The sequence below is a fragment of the Salmo salar genome, chromosome ssa13 (genome assembly GCF_905237065.1).
Source record: "Salmo salar chromosome ssa13, Ssal_v3.1, whole genome shotgun sequence".
In the NCBI taxonomy this organism is placed as follows: domain Eukaryota; kingdom Metazoa; phylum Chordata; class Actinopteri; order Salmoniformes; family Salmonidae; genus Salmo; species Salmo salar.
Genome location: NC_059454.1, coordinates 54461296 through 54480475, shown reverse-complemented (window position 1 = coordinate 54480475; position 19180 = coordinate 54461296). Strand labels below are relative to the sequence as shown.

At 41.2% G+C, this 19180-nt stretch overlaps 1 protein-coding gene across 1 annotated transcript; it reads left to right on the top strand.

Annotated features, from left to right (window-relative positions):
- Positions 1-3545: 3545 nt before the first annotated feature.
- LOC106567426 (alpha-1A adrenergic receptor) lies at positions 3546-18535 on the top strand. The gene is made up of 2 exons (XM_014136662.2): positions 3546-4848; positions 16563-18535. Exons 1-2 carry the CDS (start codon positions 3879-3881, stop codon positions 17102-17104), a joined length of 1512 nt encoding a protein of 503 aa, XP_013992137.2. The 5' UTR covers positions 3546-3878; the 3' UTR covers positions 17105-18535.
- The last annotated feature ends 645 nt before the right edge of the window (positions 18536-19180 follow it).

Sequence of the window (19180 nt, the reverse complement as noted above, 5' to 3'; positions counted from 1 at the left end):
TGACTTTGTGATCTGTAAGGTAAGTACCTTTAATGTGTCAAGTAGATTATACGTTTTATTTGCCATTTCCGAAACGTAGCAATGTTTAAGACATGGATTTTATGTTGGAATGTTAACAAGGTACCCAAAAGTAGTCATTTTATTCATTTTATTAGCTAAACTAAACTAAACAAAGCTAAACAGCAAAATTGTCGTGGAAATCAGTCTTGTTTGCATAGCGATGATGAAAAGAACGTAATTTAGGCTGTAATGATCTCCAAAATTCGAATCATTAGGTCATCACACTGTTGATATAGCAACGGACGCTAATATTTTATCGAATCCCATTGTGATGCAGAGAGGGACACTTTTTTGGCCGGGGGATATTATTTGGCATGACAGGCCCCTATTGATTTTGTTAGTCATTCTCACTCAGATATTATAACATAGCATTACTACATTTTTATAATTGCAGGAAATTAGCTTTAAAACTGCGAAAAATATATCTCGTCCCCATGACAAAATGAGTAGAATTGCATGAAATGTGTTATAAAATGCCACATTTTCTCTCCACCCCATGGAAAAATGTTAGAATTGCAGAAAACTTGCTTTAAAACTTCTTGTGGATCAGTGGGACGCTAACGTCCCATTTCGACAATTTCCGGTGAAATTGCAGAGCACCAAATTCTAATTAAATTACTATAAATATTAAACTTTCATGAAATCACAAGTGCAATACATCAAAATAAAGCTTAACTTGTTGTTAATCCAGCTGCCGTGTCAGATTTCAAAAAGGCTTTACGGTGAAAGCAAACCATGCGATTATCTGAGGACAGCGCCCAGCACACAAATGCATAACAAATCATTTTCAACCAGGGAGTTGAGACACGAAAGTCAGAAATAGTGATATAATAAATGCCTTACCTTTGAAGATTATTTTTCTGTTGGCACTCCAATAGGTCCCAGTTACATTACAAATGGTCCTTTTGTTTGATAAAGTCCTTCTTCAGTTTAGCTGGCGCGCTTCAGTCAATAATCCACTCAGTTTCCCTCCTTCAAAATGCATATAAAATGAATCCCAAACGTTACCAATAAACTTATCCAAACAAGTCAATCAACGTTTATAATCAAACAATTGGTACCCTAATACGCAAATAAACGATACAATTTAAGACGGAGAATTGTTATTGTCTTTACCGGAGAAAAATACCAAAGAACGCGCTCTAATTCACGCGCTTGGAAACACTGCAGCCAAAATGGGAGCCACCTAGAAAAACTACAATTTCTGGCTCATTTTTCCAAAAACCAGCCTGAAACTCTTTCTAAAGACTGTTGACATCTAGTGGAAGCCCTAGGAACTGCAATTGGGCACGATTTCGCCCTATTATGAAAGTGTCAGCCATTGAAATCAGTGGTAGGATGAATTTTTTTTGTTGGGATGGTTTGTCCTCGGGGTTTCGCCTGTCATTTCAGTTCTGTTATACTCACAGAGATTATTTTCTATCCAAATCTACCAATTATATGCATGTCCTAGCTTTTGGGCCTGAGTAGCAGGCAGTTTACTTTGGGCACGCTTTTCATCCGGACGTCAAAATACCGCCCCCATCACAAAGAAGTTTTAAAGGTCGAATACAGCCATTTTCCATCTCAATAGTAAATGTAATACATTTTAGTCATTTAGCAGATGCTCTTATCCAGAGTGACTTACAGTAGTGAATGCATACATTTCAACAACAAAAAAATCCCATACTGGTCCCCCGTGGGAATCAAACCCACAACCCTGGCGTTGCAAACACCATGCTCTACCAACTGAGCCACATGGGACCTCTGGATAACAATTAAATACCTTACTGTGATTGTTTTCAAATAAAATTGGTCAAATTATCCAAAAATAGCTTCTTAGCAAAGAGCGATTTCTCAAGCAAAAATGTTGCTAGGACGGTCTGGAAGTGCTCTGAGTGGGGAGGGGAAAACTGAAAATTTGCTGTTATTGGCAGAGAGGTTTGGAACTCTCTTTCTTATTGGTCTGATAACTAATTTACCGAATGGTGATGTCACCATGGAAGGCACCACCAAAACAGACTGAAATGTCAGGCGCTCTTTTCAATCAGATCTTACACTAAAAGGGCTTTATCATCATCTTCCCAATTTAACAGTATTATTCCAACCTCAGTGTGGAAATATGTATAAAATGCATGAACATCATGTTTTTCGACTGCACTGGGCATTTAAAACTGTAATATTTTATGTACAAACCATGGCAAAATGTGTAAAATTGCAAGAAATGAACTTTAAAACTTACATGTGTCTGCAACATCAAGAGGGGTGACACTAAAATGTTTTGTGTGTGTGTGTGTGTGTGCGTATACATGTGCGTGTGTGTGTGTGTGAGCCTACTGTGAATTTGCCATACATTAGTCATAAATTAGTCATTTTATTTAGAATGAACTTACAGTACCAGTCAAAAGTTTGGACACACCTATTCATTCAAGGGTTTTTCTTTATTTGTACTATTTTCTACATTGTAGAATAATAGTGAAGACATCAAAACTATGAAATAACACATATGGAATCATGTAGTAACCAAAAAAGCGTTGAACAAATTTAGATTCTTCGAAGTAGCCACCCTTTGCCTTGATGACAGCTTTGCACACCCTTCGCATTCTCTCAACCAGCTTCACCTGGAATGCTTTTCCAACAGTCTTGAAGGAAATAACAACATAAAGATGTTGCTCTTGGTTGTGTAGGTGGCTCTGATGATTTCCATCATCACTATGACACCTTTAAAGGAATGACTTTTGGCTTGGCAAAGTACCAAACACACTCCCACAGTTTTCAACTGTATCTTTGCTTTCAATAGCATTTGCTAGTGGGTTGAGTTACCTTATGCAATTGAGGATGATTTGCTGGAATATTTGGCCACACTGCCATCCTTTAATGCTGGGCTCCAGAGTGGCTGGTTGGGGATCCACGCACTGCCTGACCCTTCCCTTACGCAATTAATTTGTAATAGCTTACTACCTAAGAATGTTTACTCCTTGTGCTAATAATAAAACACACATTGTAAACGTCTTTCATCAGTAGACTGTGCGTAATGGTCCCCTTAAAGCTGTTGAAAGAGTCGCCTAAATTATTTTTTCACAATAAATTGCCCATGAGTTTGTGTAGATTGCAGTTTACTTAAGACAATGACTATATGTGTAATGAGCAGTACATGTTAGTGCTTTGATTTGTAGTCCTTTCGATATCAATTCAACAAGTTATTTTTGGCGCGCTGGTATTTACATACAGTATATTGCTTAGGGGTCTAAATATAGCCTAGATACTATAGTAATTGGTGAGTGTTGATGGCACGCGCTATATGCCTGTGACTTAAATTACCTGTCGATGTAGCCCAGTGTTTATCGGTTTTAGGGTTTCGCGTTGGTCAGTCCTGGAAACAATTGTGTGATAGCATGTGCATGTCGGATGACGTCTTGTGTCAAAATGTTTAGGTTAATCCAGAAAGGGAGGAAAGGTTGTGTCTTGTGCGCATGGATGCGGGAGTGGTCACTCAGTGGTGTCGCTGTGTTTCAGCAGTAAGTATCACCACGGTGGGAGCGCTGCAGTGGGAAGGGAACGGAGTGAGAGGCGACAGTCACGACGACTGCAGTAGCTGGTTAAAGTTATATAATCATGTGTTATGAGACTTCATTTTTCCGGACAACATCATGGGATTATGGAACCACACCATAAAAGGTCATTGCGCTTTTTCTCTGAGTTTTGCGCTCATGCTTAGTAATTGTTTTAGTTTGATTACCATTGAAAATGAAGTACACAGGTGATGTAACAAAATAAACAACGTTTGTGTTGATCCATGGATTTACACATATTTGGTTTGGAGGAACAGGGTCGTCAACATGAATTTTGATACTGCTGATGAAGTCAACTTCTGGAGTAACCGTTCCTCGGAGCTGTACTCGGAGACACAGGGACCATTATCTGCAAATAATTCCAACTTGACCACAGCAAATGACACAGATAATGACACATTCACGAGTCCGCTGGACCTTACCCGAGCCGTGTCCGTTGGTATAGTTCTGGGTGCGTTCATTCTGTTCGCAATCGTGGGCAACATACTCGTAATACTTTCCGTTGTATGCAACAGACACCTGCGCATCCCAACAAACTATTTCATTATCAACCTAGCCATTGCGGACCTGTTGCTGGGTACAACGGTGCTGCCCGTGTCTGCAACATTGGAGATTCTTGACTACTGGGTATTCGGGAGAATATTCTGTGACATCTGGGCGGCAGTGGACGTGCTATGTTGCACTGCTTCCATTATGAGCCTGTGCGTAATATCCATAGACCGTTATATAGGAGTGCGCTACCCACTGCAGTACCCCTGTATAGTAACGGAGAAAAGAGCCCTTTTGGCCATGCTCGGTGTTTGGGTTCTCGCTACTGTCATTTCCATCGGACCTCTGCTCGGGTGGAAACAACCACCCTCAAATGACGACACCATTTGCCCCATCACCGAAGAGCCCTTTTACGCACTGTTCTCGTCATTGGGTTCATTTTACATACCTCTGGCTGTCATCCTTTGCATGTACTGTCAGGTTTATGTAGTTGCCAAACGGACCACTAAGAACTTAGAGGCGGGGGTCATGAGAGAACACATGGACTCGAATGAGCTCACGCTCAGGATCCACTGCAAAAACGCACAGCTGCAGGAATACTGCGGCGCAGGCAAGGGCCAGACACGGAGCACGCTAACAGTCAAACTGCTCAAGTTCTCTCGAGAGAAGAAAGCTGCTAAAACGCTCGGTGTGGTGGTGGGCATGTTTATTCTCTGCTGGCTGCCATTCTTCCTCGTGCTGCCTATCGGTAGGTTTGGAGTTTTGTTCAGCAAACTGTTGTCATCATTGCCCCCTAGTTGCATTAGGTTAGATTAAACCACATAACTGATAGATAGATAGATAGATAGATAGATAGATAGATAGATAGATAGATAGATAGATAGATAGATAGATAGATAGATAGATAGATAGATAGATAGATAGATAGATAGATAGATAGATAGATAGATAGATAGATAGATAGATAGATAGATAGATAGATAGATAGATAGATAGATAGATAGATAGATAGATAGATAGATAGATAGATAGATAGATAGATAGATAGATAGATAGATAGATAGATAGATAGATAGATAGATAGATAGATAGATAGATAGATAGATAGATAGCACACCTTGAAAATGAGTGTGGTCACCAGGCACGAGCACAGATAGGGCTCTACCTGTACAGAGCACATGACCCTTTGCCATTCCGGTCTCCAAAGTGCCCTTTTGGGTGGTGGTATTATTTTCCCCCAAAATATATATTTTTGTATAATTGTTTTGTCATTGTTGTTCGGATCCCACTTATCGCAAGTCATCAAGTTCGCCACCCCCAGCCCAGTCTGTTGGTTGCGCATGTTGATCGTTTGTCCTTCCGTGTCACTTTACACACAGACAATGTCAGCTAAACATAGAATGAAGATGTTTATCTGTCTCTCTGTGACGGCCGAAAAATTCATAGTTGAATATTAATAGCCCAAAAAGTTCGCAATGTTATAAACAAGCGAATCAAGGCCACATTTTTTTCAAATTTAAAACAATCCAACTGAATTATATAAAGCTAGATTATTAAGCTAAATATTGACATCACTTTCATGTAGGCCTATGTGCAATCAATAGACCTACATCTGAGCTACAATGTTGTTATCTATTAAGCCCATAGGCTACTATTATCTAAAAGCTTGCGCATTTCACTGTAGCCTAACCAATGACCAAAAGGTGAACATACCAGGTATATGTCAACGTTGCTTAACTTTTTACTTAATGTTTAATTATTTTTAACTGTTTATTAATTTCATTGTAGAATAGCTGTAGCCTAGGCCTACTTTAAGCTCAATTCCTGCCTGCCCTTAGGCTTCAATGATTTTTTGAGCAAAATTTGCGAAAACCATTGTCATATCCTATTTTTAGATCACATTGATATTTTCTATAGCAAACGAGGGAATGAGCGACTTTTACAGTTTACACAAACTGTAGACATTCAGAATTTACATAAACCAACATTGCATACAAAATAGTACGAGAACACTTAGAATGCATAACACATGGCAAACATATAAAACAAACACTTAAATACATAATAGGCTACAAAACATGTTTTCTCATAATTGGACAACTGTACTGTGTAAAAAAAAATATAAATATATATATATATATATATATATATATATATATAAATATAAATATAAAAAAGATTAGTTCGAATAGCCATAAAACATGTAAAAGATACAGCGAGCTCTTTGCCCTATATACTGGAATCATTTTCAGCACGGGACAGCTCCTGTAAAGGCCGTTGAGTTTAAGATTGTAACAAGTGCACTGCGTCGTGTTTTGGGAAACGGGTGTGACATCTTGGTGTGACAGCCGTTATTTTTAGGATGCATCGTTAAAACACTCGTAAACCTAAATTCCATCACTATCCGGATTCGGGAAACCCGGCCCTGTCCTTTGTCCCAATCTGCCCTGTACGAGGATTGCGCACGCCCGGTATCCAAACATGCGGCTTGAGAGATGCGGTCACTGTCCGAATGTGTGCAGCTAGCTACCTAGTATAAATATCAGCAGTACTGCCACAACAGCATTATATTTGATTAATACTTGATAACACCAGATTTAGCCTACATCATTCGGTCTGGTTGGCTGATATGCGCAGCAGAGAGCGACAAAAAGACAGAGGTAGGCGAAATCACAATCAGTAAAAAAAATTAAACTAGCAAGCAGATCAACATCAAAGATCAGCTGATAGCCGACTCTCTTTTACCGATGTCAATCATGTCTTTAGGATGCACTGTAACTAGGTTACTTACAATTTGTGATGATGAGAAAATGTTTATTTTTTATCTTTACAGGCATTTTGGTATGTTATGAATTTCGAGTTATGATTTATGAAAGTAAAACAAAAAATCAAGCAGGGTGCCATTTTTTTTATTTGGAGCACCTGCCCTGAAAGGTCTGTGAATGGCGCTGTGTGTGTGACATAAGAGGACAGCATCTATCTGTACAGGATATTCTCTGCTTATCATTCTCACACAAGCACACAGGCATTTATTAACACACACAGCCTCTCTCTTTCGCTCTGACACACACACAGATACTATTTTTTTTCCATATACAGTATGCCAATAATGGAGAGTTTTCATAAGCCTGATGGTAGTCATGTCAAAAAATAAAATAATTTGGTTAGGCAGAAAAGGGGTTAATCAGACACTGTAGGTCTACACCCATGCCAAAACGTGAAAGTGGGGTATGACAGTAAAATACAACTTCCTTTTATTATCAAAAGATTAACTTGCCAAAAATGTAAAGATTGAAAAAGACCATACTTCCCAGCCTATGGCACCAGAAAATGGAGGTAGCTAGTTAGGGGTAGCTTGGTTGTAGCAGAAGGGTGCAATCTGGTGTACAAATAAATAATTTATTGTGGGTGCTAATGGGGGTGGTTGGCCTGTTCTTGTGTGTGTTTTAGCACCGGCAAGCTTCTATCTTGAGCTTCCCATGTTCCCAGCACCTCTTAAATCAAGTGAGCAACACATTACACATCAAAGTGGATTCCTCCTACATCTGTTGTTGACATGGAAAAGTTCAGAGAGATGAAACAGACTTTTATACATGAGTCCTTTCCATCCCCCGCCCTCTATATTCGTCTATATTTACTGAATTATGCCAACCCTGAAATACCATATCCATTTAGAAATGTATACCGTAGCATGCTCATGCTCTTTGAAAGTCTAATTTCCAAATCTCAGGCCCACAATCTTCATTCTCTCCATATGGACTTCACACAGTTAACTGGACATTTTTCATTTCAATTTTGTAAAGCAAAAAGTCAGTAAGCCTATACCACTAGGAGAGTATATAAATACAGGAGCTACTATATTTTCAATGATTGATTAGAGGTATACTAATTATTCTGTGCTTTTACTAAACCAGTGTGTCTATCACATAAATAAATCCTGAATGAAGGGTGATATCAGTCAGTCATGACCTTGCGTGAGATAACAGAAATGTACAGTTTTGTGGTGATAATCAGGTTATTTGGCTTTGCTCAAATTACCCTGTTATAATGTCAAATTGTGGCTCCCTATTGGTTCCTAACGCCTCCTCAGGGTGTGATATAGACTGGCTGTGTGAATGACAGAGATGGAGACAATAATATATGCACTGAGCAGAGCGGTGACCTAGCATGGCCACACCATGGAAGTGGAAGCATTGTGTAGAGTAGAGGGATGACATCTCATAAAAATCACACAGAGTACTTGATGGTGAACAATCAGACAGTGCTTTGGGTAGTAGCCTCGTTAGTCAAGTTCACGAATCCTGTTTTTATTGTCAAGTGCACAAGTACAGTGAAATGCCTTTCTTGCTTGCTCATTGCAGTAATCAATATCAGTAGAACAATAAAACATTTCATAAAAAAGTAAAGTAGAACAAAAACACACAAGAAATAGAAATAAGAACATAAGAAAGTAAGTAAGCTATATATAGGGTCAGTTCCAGAGTCAGTGCCAATACCATATTTACAATGTGCAGGGATACTGGAGTGGTAGAGTTAGATATGCATAGGGCTAAGGTGACTATAGGCATCAGGAAATAGGATAAACTGAGTAGCAGCAGCGTATATGATGGTTGTATGTGAGTGTGTGTGTGTAGAGTCAATATGAATGTGTGTGTGCGTGTTATGTATGAGCAAATTAAGTGTGTGTGTTTGTTTTGGAGTGTCAGTGTAAGTGAGTGTGTGTGAGTGAGTGTGTAGAGTGTGTATAGAGTGACTGCTGCAGACGTCTGTGTCGTTGTGTACCATGTTGGACCCTCATCCAGACACTCAGGGACTTCTATTAAAGATAATAAAAATGCTGTTGGTTTGAAGGATTACAGCTTTCCTGACATTGGTTGTAATTTCCTCCTTCTATGGTTTTTGGAATATGATGTCTGATATATTTGTTATGAGTCCAGGAAGCAACAATAAGCCCTGAATAGCCCTGTCTTTGCTATCTCTACCAGTATATCAGTGATATTATCTACATTATATTAAAACTATATAATCTGTTACATCACCTGTTATTATTTACTTAAGGTATGGCGATTGGGAGCGGTTATTATCTCAGTTATGCAATAAACAGTAATAATTGGCATATAGATGGTGTTTTCATTGGAAATTAATGGTAGTCCTTACAAAGCACTCCCTTAGACGAATTGGATAAAAATAGCTGGGTGAAGAATTCTTGGTGGTCATATTTGACAAACTTGTTGCTATTGCAACTGCCAGGATTTTAAAGTATCTTTGTGAGAGTTTTTACAGATTGTGGGTAACAATAGTTCCACTTTTCAATGACAGTATAATTTGTGCAATTTTCAAACTCTCTGCCTTGATCCGCCAAAGACATGTTTTGTTTGTGTCACGCAACATGATGTAGTAACCACAAACTATAGTGTTCTGTGATCAATTGTGCCTGTATTTTATGGCTTGTCCTCAGGCAGAGGTGGTGAAGAATAGAAGGATAGATTTTATGGGACAAACAGGAAACAGCATTTTTTCAATTGACCACTGATGTGGTGATCAGTATAGCGGTTGAGGGCTTTTGCTTTTTTCATCTCACAACTCACTAGATGAACCAAAATATTACCTGCTAAAGATACTAACCCTCCAGTGATTGTTGCTTTCCAAGTTACGTAACCAATATTTACTATTTTACCAAGGTTACAGTTAAATGCATATGCATGATATTGCATTCCCACCATATTTAATAGATGTTTCCAATAATGTTTCAGATTAGTTAACTTATCAACCCAAATTCTCCAGTGAGCTGGACCTTGAGCGTGATATGATGGTGATGGGTTCCTGATGCTTTTAGAGGGCAGGGGGCAGGATTGCAGTGGGAATGCCAAGGCACTCATACAGTAGGTCCCACTTACTATCATGCATCTTAAGCCGTCTTTAAAAATGGCCTTTGACATTATATTTTATTCCATGCTTTTGTCCATTAATGGGTTGTGCGGAGCTGTCCAAGGACATTAAGTTCCCAGGTAGATCTCAGGGTCTTTCTCCGGCGCTATATGGCGCCGGAGAAGATGGCTGCTGTTTTATGGGCTGTTTACCAACCATGCTATTTTGTTAGATTTTTTCACACTGTTGGTAACTTATTTTGTACATAATGTTGCTGCTACCGTCCCTTATGACCGAAAAGAGATTCTAGAAATCAGAACAGCGATTACTCGCCTTGAACTGGATGAAGAATTTCTCTCTAATGAGTCGGACGAGAGGGCTTTACTCCAGACACCCGAACAGGCCCTCATCCTGTCATTCGCAGAAGAAAGAGACGGAAAAGATAATGCGGAAGGAGATCGGGGTGCCTTGTGAGGATCCGCCGACGATTGGATAATGTGCCCTTGCCATCAGTACTTTTGGCCAGCGTACAATCGCTGGATAATAACTTGAACGAACTAAAAGCACTTAATTCCTACCAACAGGACTTTAAAAACGGTAATATCTTACGTTTCACCGAGTCGTAGCTGAACGACGACATGAATAACATACAGCTGGCGGGTTATACATTGTATCGGCAGGATAGAACAGCAGCCTCTGGTAAGACAAGGGGAGGCAGTCCATGTATATTTGTAAATAACAGCTGGTGCACGATATCTAAGGAAGTCTCTAGGTTTGCTCGCCTGAGGTAGAGTATCTCATGATAAGCTGTAGACCACACTATCTACCTAGAGATTTTTCATCTGTATTTTTCATAGCTGTCTGCGTACCACCACAAACCGATGCTGGCACTAAGATCGCACTCAATGAACTGTATACCTCCATAAGCAAACAGGAAACGCTTATCCAGAGGCGGTGCTCCTAGTGGCCAGGGACTTTAATGCAGGGAAACTTAAATCCGTTTTACCAAATTTCTACCAGCATGTTAAATGTGCAACCAGAGGGAAAAAAACTCTAGACCACCTTTACTCCACACACAGATACGCATACAAAGCTCTCCCTCGCCCTCCATTAGACATATCTGACATAATTCTATCCTCCTGATTCCTGCTACAAGCAAAAATTAAAGCAGGAAGCACCAATGACTCGGTCAATAAAAAAGTGGTCAGATGAAGCAGATGCTAAACTACAGGACTGTTTAGCTAGCACAGACTGGAATATCTTCTTCCGATGGCATTGAGGAGTACATCACATCAGTCACTGGCTTCATCAATAAATGCATCGATGACGTCGTCCCCACAGTGACTGTATGTACACACCCCAACCAGAAGCCATGGATTACAGGCAACATCCGCACTGAGCTAAAGGGTAGAGCTGACGTTTTCAAGGAGTGGGACTCTAACCCGGAAGCTTATAAGAAATCCCGCTATGCTCTCCGATGAACCATCAAACAGGTAAAGGGTGAATACAGGACTAAGATCAAATCGTACTACACCGGCTCCGATGCTCATCGGATGTGGCAGGGCTTGCAAACTATTACAGACTACAAAGGGAAGCACAGCCAAGAGCTGCCCAGTGACACGAGCCTACCAGATTAGCTAAATTACTTCTGTGCTCGCTTCGAGGCTAGCAACACTGAAACATGTATGAGAGCATCAGCTGTTTTTGACGACTGTGTGATCACGCTCTCCACAGCCGATGTGAGCAAGACCTTTAAACAGGTCAACATTCACAAGGCCACATGGCCAGATGGATTACCAGGACGTGTACTCCGAGCATGCGCTGACCAACTGGCAAGTGTCTTCACTGACAATTTCAACCACTCCCTGTCTGAGTCTGTAATACCAACATGTTTCAAGCAGACCACCATAGTCCCTGTGGCCAAGAACACTAAGGTAACCTGCCTAAATGTCTACCAACCCATAGCACTCACATCTGTAGCCATGAAGTGCTTTGAAAGGCTGGTCATGGCTCACATCAACACCATTATCCCAGAAAACCTAGACCCACTCCAATTTGCATACTGCCTCAACAGATCCACAGATGATGCAATCTCTATTGCACTCCACACTGCCCTTTCACACCTGGACAAAAGGAACACCTATGTGAGAATGCTGTTCATTGACTATAGCTCAGCGTTCAACACCATAGTTTCCTCAAAGCTCATCACTAAGCTAAGGACCCTGGGACTACACACCTCCCTCTGCAACTGGATCCTGGATGTAACTGGATCCTGGACTTCCTGACGGGCCGCTCCCAGGTGGTAAGGGTAGGTAACAACACATCCGCCATGCTGATCCTCAACACGGGGGCCCCTCGGGGTTGTGTGCTCAGTCGCCTCCTGTACTCCCTGTTCATTCATGACTGCACGGTAAGGCACGACTCCAACACCATCATTAAGTTTGCCGATGACTCAACAGTGGTAGGCCTGATCACCAACAATGACGAGACAGCATATAGGGAGGAGGTCAGAGACCTGGCCATGTGGTGCCAGGACAACAACCTCTCCCTCAACGTGATCAAGACTAAGGAGATGATTGTGGACTACAGGAAAAGGAAGACCGAGCACACCCCCATTCTCATCGACAGAGCTATAGTGGGCAGGTTGAGAGCTTCAAGTTCCTTGGTGTCCACATCACCAACAAACTAACATGGTCCAAGCACACCAAGACAGTCGATAAGAGGGCACGACAAATCCTATTCCTCCTCAGGAGACTGAAAAGATTTGGCATGTGTCCTCAAATCCTCAAAAGGTTCTACAGCTGCACCATCGAGAGCATCCTGACTGGTTGCATCACTGCCTGGTATGGCAACTGCTCGGCCTCCGACCGCAAGGCACCACAAAGGGTAGTGTGTACGGCCCAGTACATCACTGGGGCCAAGCTTCCTGCCATCCAGGACCTCTATACCAGGCGGTGTCAGAGGAAGGCCCTAGAAATTGTCAACGACTCCAGCCACCCTAGTCATAGACTGTTCTCTTTGCTACCGCACTGCAAGAGGTACCGGAGCACCAAGTCTAGGTCCAAGAGGCTTCTCAACAGCTTCTACCCTCAAGCGATCAGACTACTGAACATCTAATCAAATGGTTACCCAGACTATTTGCATTGCCCCCCTGCACCACCTCTTCAGTCTTTTACGCTGCTGCTGCTCTCTGTAATTATCTATGTATAAGTCACTTATATATTTCTACCTTCATATTACCTCAATTACCTTGGCTAACCAGTGACTCTGTACCGGTACCCCTGTACATTTTTTATTTCATCTTTATTTAACTAGGCAAGTCAGCTAAGAACAACTTCTTATTTACAATGACAGCCTAGGAACAGTGGGTTAACTGCCTTGTTCAGGGGAAGAACAACAAATGTTTACCTTGTCAGCTCGGGGATTCAATCTAGCAACCTTTCGGTTACTGGCCCTAGGCTACCTGCCGCTATTGCTGTTTATTGTTTATTGCTGGTCTAAATTATTGTTATTATTATTATATTTATTTTAATTTTTTAATGTTTTTTTCTTAAAACTGCATTGTTGGTTAAGGGCTTGTAAGTACACCTGTTGTATTCGGCGCTGTTGTATTCGGCGCATGTGACAAATACAATTTCATTGGATTTGATTTGATTCCTTGCCTACACTATCATAATCAGGTATGTGTTAGCAAACATGCCCAAACCAGAAAATGGATAAATCCTTCCTAAAAAATTAACTGCTCCTTTTGGCTGAATCTGTAGTCAATGTTTCTGTCCTAAAATGGAAATACCAGTTATGTAGCTAAAATGCGTAGTACAAATAGAAATTTGACAGCATCAGTGATTAAAGTAAAAATATTCCCAGTCTGTCTGGACCTCTGAGAAATTAATGTGCCGACATGACTGTTGTTTTCTCATTCCATGTTACTCAATCAATGCCTGGGCATACAGTTCCTCTAAGGACCTCCACATTGGTAGAAGAGGGCATGGACTGAGAAATTCCATTTGAGATTATTTCTATGTATGGCGATTGATTGTGAAACAATGATAGATTGAGGAGTTTGCTGCATTATCCTGAGTTCTCCTCCCCCTCCCTCTAGCATGCTGTTTTTTAGCAGCACTCAGGACATAGCCAGGAGATGTGTTGAAAGCCAGCAGCCTCACAGGGCACTGCATACTGGAAGCCTACTGTAAATTTGACTGTCCCCCATTCCAGTCAAATGTATTGCATCAGTCTTTGCTTTGTTGTTTACTACCTCTTCTCTATAGAGCAACATTGACTTCCTTTCTGTGTTTGTCTCATTAGTTTGTCAGAATTCAGCAGCCGTCAAGCCGGACTCAGTCATTTTGTAGATGAGACGGGCAGTCAATGTTGTCCGGATGTGTGAAAGACGTGGCGAGTAGATTAAATGGTCAATTAGTATGTGTAAATAAAGCCCTAGGAGATGGACTGTGCAAGTGGAATTGAGAGAGAAGTTGGACAGAGTGCACTGTGATTTGTTAGCCTGGATTCCACAGTTGCACGGCGCGAAGAAGCGTCCTAAATCTTTGTATGTAAGCACTATCAGCGTAAAGTGGGTTCCTGGCTTCCGGTGACTAGGGAGGTTGGGGGATGAGGACTTTACAGTTAGTGGAATAGCTTTGCGGAAGCTCCGGCTATGAAGACACTTTGCACTGGACAATAAAGCCAGCCAGTAGCACATGATTAAAGTCTAACCACAGTCTCTCCTAGGGACAGGCTGGGAAATGACAAATGTGTCCTTGAATTAGATGGTTCTATGAGCCATGGCTCTATTCTGAGGAAACACTGTAATAACTCTTGTTAAACCTCTCTCCATCCCAAAGCCGAAATAGTGAAATAGGATAGAATGCAACATCTTTCTTCTCAGGTTTTCATCCAATAACGTGACAGCCAAGGCTTCTGTGGCAGGACATACCAAAGTGGATGATTACCCACAATGCTGAGTCCAAAAAGGGGATGTGATGTGCATCATGGGAGGAGTGTGAGGATTGTTAAAGAGTGGACTCCCAGCGGTGAAAGCCTCTGGGATTAGTGTGCCTGTAAAATGGGGAAGAATTTGGAATGATGACGGATGTCTGTGACCTTCGTTTATGAGCTGGAGACAGCAAAAATGAAACTTGAAAAAGTGCACAGTAGTGTCGGCACAGTAGTGTTATAGCTTACTGTAATGATTTCTTTATTTAATTAGGCTGCTTGTAAATCCTGCCTATAACTTTTTTTTACTACTTTTCTTCAATAGTATTGGAAGCTTAGTAGCTTATTCAGAATCAGTAGAAGCACATGCAAGGTTTAGTCGGATTGAGCTCAGTGACTAAAGGCCCAGTGCATTCAAAGTGCAGTTTATCCTGTGTTTTGTATTATATTGTACAACAGCTGATGAAACTAACTCTGTAAAAGTGTGAAAACATTTGATCAGTGTTATGTCCTGATAATTGCTGGTTGAAAACACAATCTACACAGGACCTTCTAATCAGCAGGTTTGGATGGGCGTGAATTTTCATCTTTCCATGATGACATCACCATGCGGTAATTGGTTAATAGACCAATAACAAAGAGTTCCAAACCTCTCTGCCAATAATAGCTAGTTTTCAGTTTCCCCCCTCAGACCATTCCCAGACAGTCCTAGCGAAAATCTTGCAAGAGAAATAGTTTTTTGCTAAAAAGCTATTTTTGCCCATTTTAATTCAAATCTATTCCAGTAAGGTACTTAATTGTGACCCAGAAAGTATGATATTGATATAAAAACAGCTGAATTGGGCCTTTAAGGAGAGTATAGTACAGTACAGTAATGACGTGTGTTGTCATTGAGTCATGCTATCTTTCTCTAAAACATTCCAAAACAGGAAACAGTCAAGACAGTAGAATCAGCACCAAAATGGTAATACTTGGAATCATTGTAATAATTGGAGACCCACCAATCTCTATATCTCTATAGTGTATGATACTCCCGTGTCACTACACACCTGAGGCACAGGAGTATCATACACTACAGATTGTGCCCTCTATACTTGAATGAATGGATGATTAAAAATAAATACTTTTGCCAGTTGTACAATTGGAAATAGTGTTTGATGCTTCAACAAAACCATCAGACAGACACAGAAGAGGGTAGTAAAGAGTTGAGTGAAGTCCCGCCTGTACTCTAAAAGTTCTCATGAGCTTCATCACTGATCACTGATCATTGATCTGAAAAGTCTGGGAAGGGGAAAGCTGAGCGATTGAAACACCACCAAGCCTATATTTCACCTTTCCCGTCTTTCCAGATCTGTGGTCTCGAGCGAGAGGAGGATGCCAGTGATAAAGTAGCTGCTGGTACATTGACTGTCTGTGAGGTTCTTTTGATGAATGCTGCCATCTATTGATCACCAAACATAATGCATTGAAGAGATGGTTCAGCGTTTACATTGTTTTCTCAGATACAGTATATCTACCACCACAGTGCATACCACAACTTATATTTAAAATGCCAAGTTAAGTTAAAATATATAACAGATATAAGATATGTATAATTACATCGTTTTTGGAAATCTCTGTCCATTTATAACATGTTTTCTCTATGTAATCTACCAGGGTCATTCAACGCCAACCTGCGTCCCCCGGAGACATTCTTTAAGGTGATCTTCTGGCTGGGCTACTTCAACAGCTGCCTGAATCCCATCATCTACCCCTGCTACAGCCGAGAGTTCAAACAGGCCTTCATCCGCATCCTCAAGTGCCGCTGCCATCAGAAGAAAAAGCAGAAGGGCTGGAGGGCCTACTACAACTACCGTTCCTCTCACCTGGGCTCCACCAACAACTCCTACCTGAACGGGAGCCAGCAGACCCTGTCCTCTGTCAATCCCAGCCCTCGCTGTGTGAGCAAAGGATCAGGCTCTTGCCTGGAGTCTGGGTGGGGCCATGGCTCCCTGTCTCCCTGCCTGTCTCTGCCTGGGAGCCCCTTCAGCAGCCAGATGAGGGCTCTTCCTGGGGCTGTCTGCCAGAGCACCAGCAGAACTATCAGAGTCAACCTGGCCTCCCCCCTGGCCAGGGAGCCAGTGCATGCCAATGGACAGAGTGGGAATGGAAAGGTGGAGCATGGAGCAATCAGGGCAACACCCGAGACAATGATGTAATGGCAGATTGGAGCACCAGTCATAAGCCTGGACAATGCCGTTTGATAGTCTGTACTTATGCAACGGTAGCCTTTACATCCAGGTGCATGTGGGTATTTTATGCTGGATACTGAAATATGGACAAAAGCCTAACTACTGTAGCAGTCTGGATTTAAGATTTGCGCATCACACCAGAGGGTCAATGGTCAATGTGTCCGTAAGTATTTATCCCTAAAAGTCTGATTGCTTGTAGTTCCATGTCCTCCTAAATAATTATTTGTATTATTAAAGGATACTTTTAGACAGAACACTGAAGGCCTCTGCTACTGCACAAAACCTTTTCAGAATAACATGTGCAGCTCTGGCACATACACCTTTTTCTTTTTATTGTTCTGGTACTATTTTCATAATTATGTGGTGAATTTTCAAAACTCTTAGTACAAAACTCAAAATGGGTAGCACTTGTAACGCAGCCAGTCTTACATTCAAACCCTTTCATTGTCCATTTATTTCATTTGTAGACATCTTTTACCACACAACCATTGATCCACAATATAGGTCTCTGAAATGTAGTGAGTACATTGGTTTAATCATCAAAACACAACATAATAATATCTTCTCAATTTAGTTATTTTAAATACCAGTTAATCCACTAGCAAAACATCTAAGACACATGTTTCTATCACGTTTCAGGTAAGACCCAAATGCAGACTGTGTTGTTGTAACAATGTTTATTACAGCAACAGGGGCAGGCAAACGACAGGTCAGGTCAGGCAGGGGTTGATAATCCAGAGTAGTGGGGCAACGGTACAGGATCAGGTCAGGCAGTGGTCAGGCAGGCAGGCTCAGAGTCAGGACAGGCAAGGGTCAAAACCAGGAGGGGGAAAAGCAGGAGCTGAGACAAAACACTGGTTGACTTGACGAACAAACTGGCAAAACGAACTGGCACAGACAAACAGAGAACACAGGAATAAGTACCCGGGGGATAATGAGGAAGATGGGCGACACCTGGAGAGGTATGGAGACAAGCACAAGGACTGGTGAAACAGATCAGGGCGTGACAGTTTAAAATTGCATTTTTTATGTAATATGCTACTGTACTGTAAATTACAGTATATTATACTTTTTTCACATTAGGCAATACACCTGCACTACCCATTAAAATTTACTGAACATCACATTTCCATAATGTCTATTATCCCATGTGTGATGAAAGGTGTGACCATTGAAGACATCTGTTTAACAGGCACTAGTTCGCAGTAAATATCTTCATTGTTCATGCACCCGGGGAAAAAGCTTTTGGCATGGTGAATCTTAGCCTGACATTGGTCTGAATTGATGTACCGTAAATTCCGGACTATAAGCTGCAACTTTTTTCCCAGCTTTGAACCTCGCGGCTTAAACAATGACGCGGCTAATATATGGATTTTTCCCGCTTTCAATTATTTTAATTTTTTTTAAAACACATTCTGTGACGTGCTCAGTTTTTTGGCGGCATGAAGCTTTCATTAGACCAATGAAATTGCCGAACGGGTTAAGGTCAAACAACTTTTTTGTTTACTGTTTAGATTAAATCGAGTGCTCTCAAACTTCCCATCATTCTGATTACGGTAGTCATTTTGTCACCCTCATCATGGCAAAGACACGGAGAAATGCATATGATGCAGCTTTCAAGTTGAAGGCGATTGATCTGGCTGTTGGAAAAGGAAATAGAGCTGCTGCACGGGAGCTTGGTCTTAATGAGTCGATGATAAGACGCTGGAAACAGCAGCATGAGGAATTGACTCAGTGCAAAAAGACAACTAAAGCTTACTGCTATTTATTTTATTTTTTTTACAAGCTGTGTTTCGTTAAAGCCTATTTATTTTTGTTACAAGCCGTGTTTCGTTAAAGCCTGTGTAAAGTTAATTTGTTTCAATGTACCGGTAGGCACCTGCGGCTTATAGACATGTGCGGCTTATTTATGTTCAAAATACTTTTTTTTTTTTTATTCAGTGGGTGCGGCTTATATTGAGGTGCGCTTAATAGTCCGGAAATTACGGTAATCACATGCCTCGTCCATGGCCTGAAGGAGGGTGTTACACTCATGGAGATGGC

Bases quoted from the DNA above. Each gene is read 5' to 3' on its own strand.
- LOC106567426 (XM_014136662.2), top strand. From the start codon at position 3,879: ATGAATTTTGATACTGCTGATGAAGTCAACTTCTGGAGTAACCGTTCC. The intron at 4,849-16,562 runs GTAGGTTTGGAG...GTAATCTACCAG, and splicing joins CTTCCTCGTGCTGCCTATCG to GGTCATTCAACGCCAACCTG.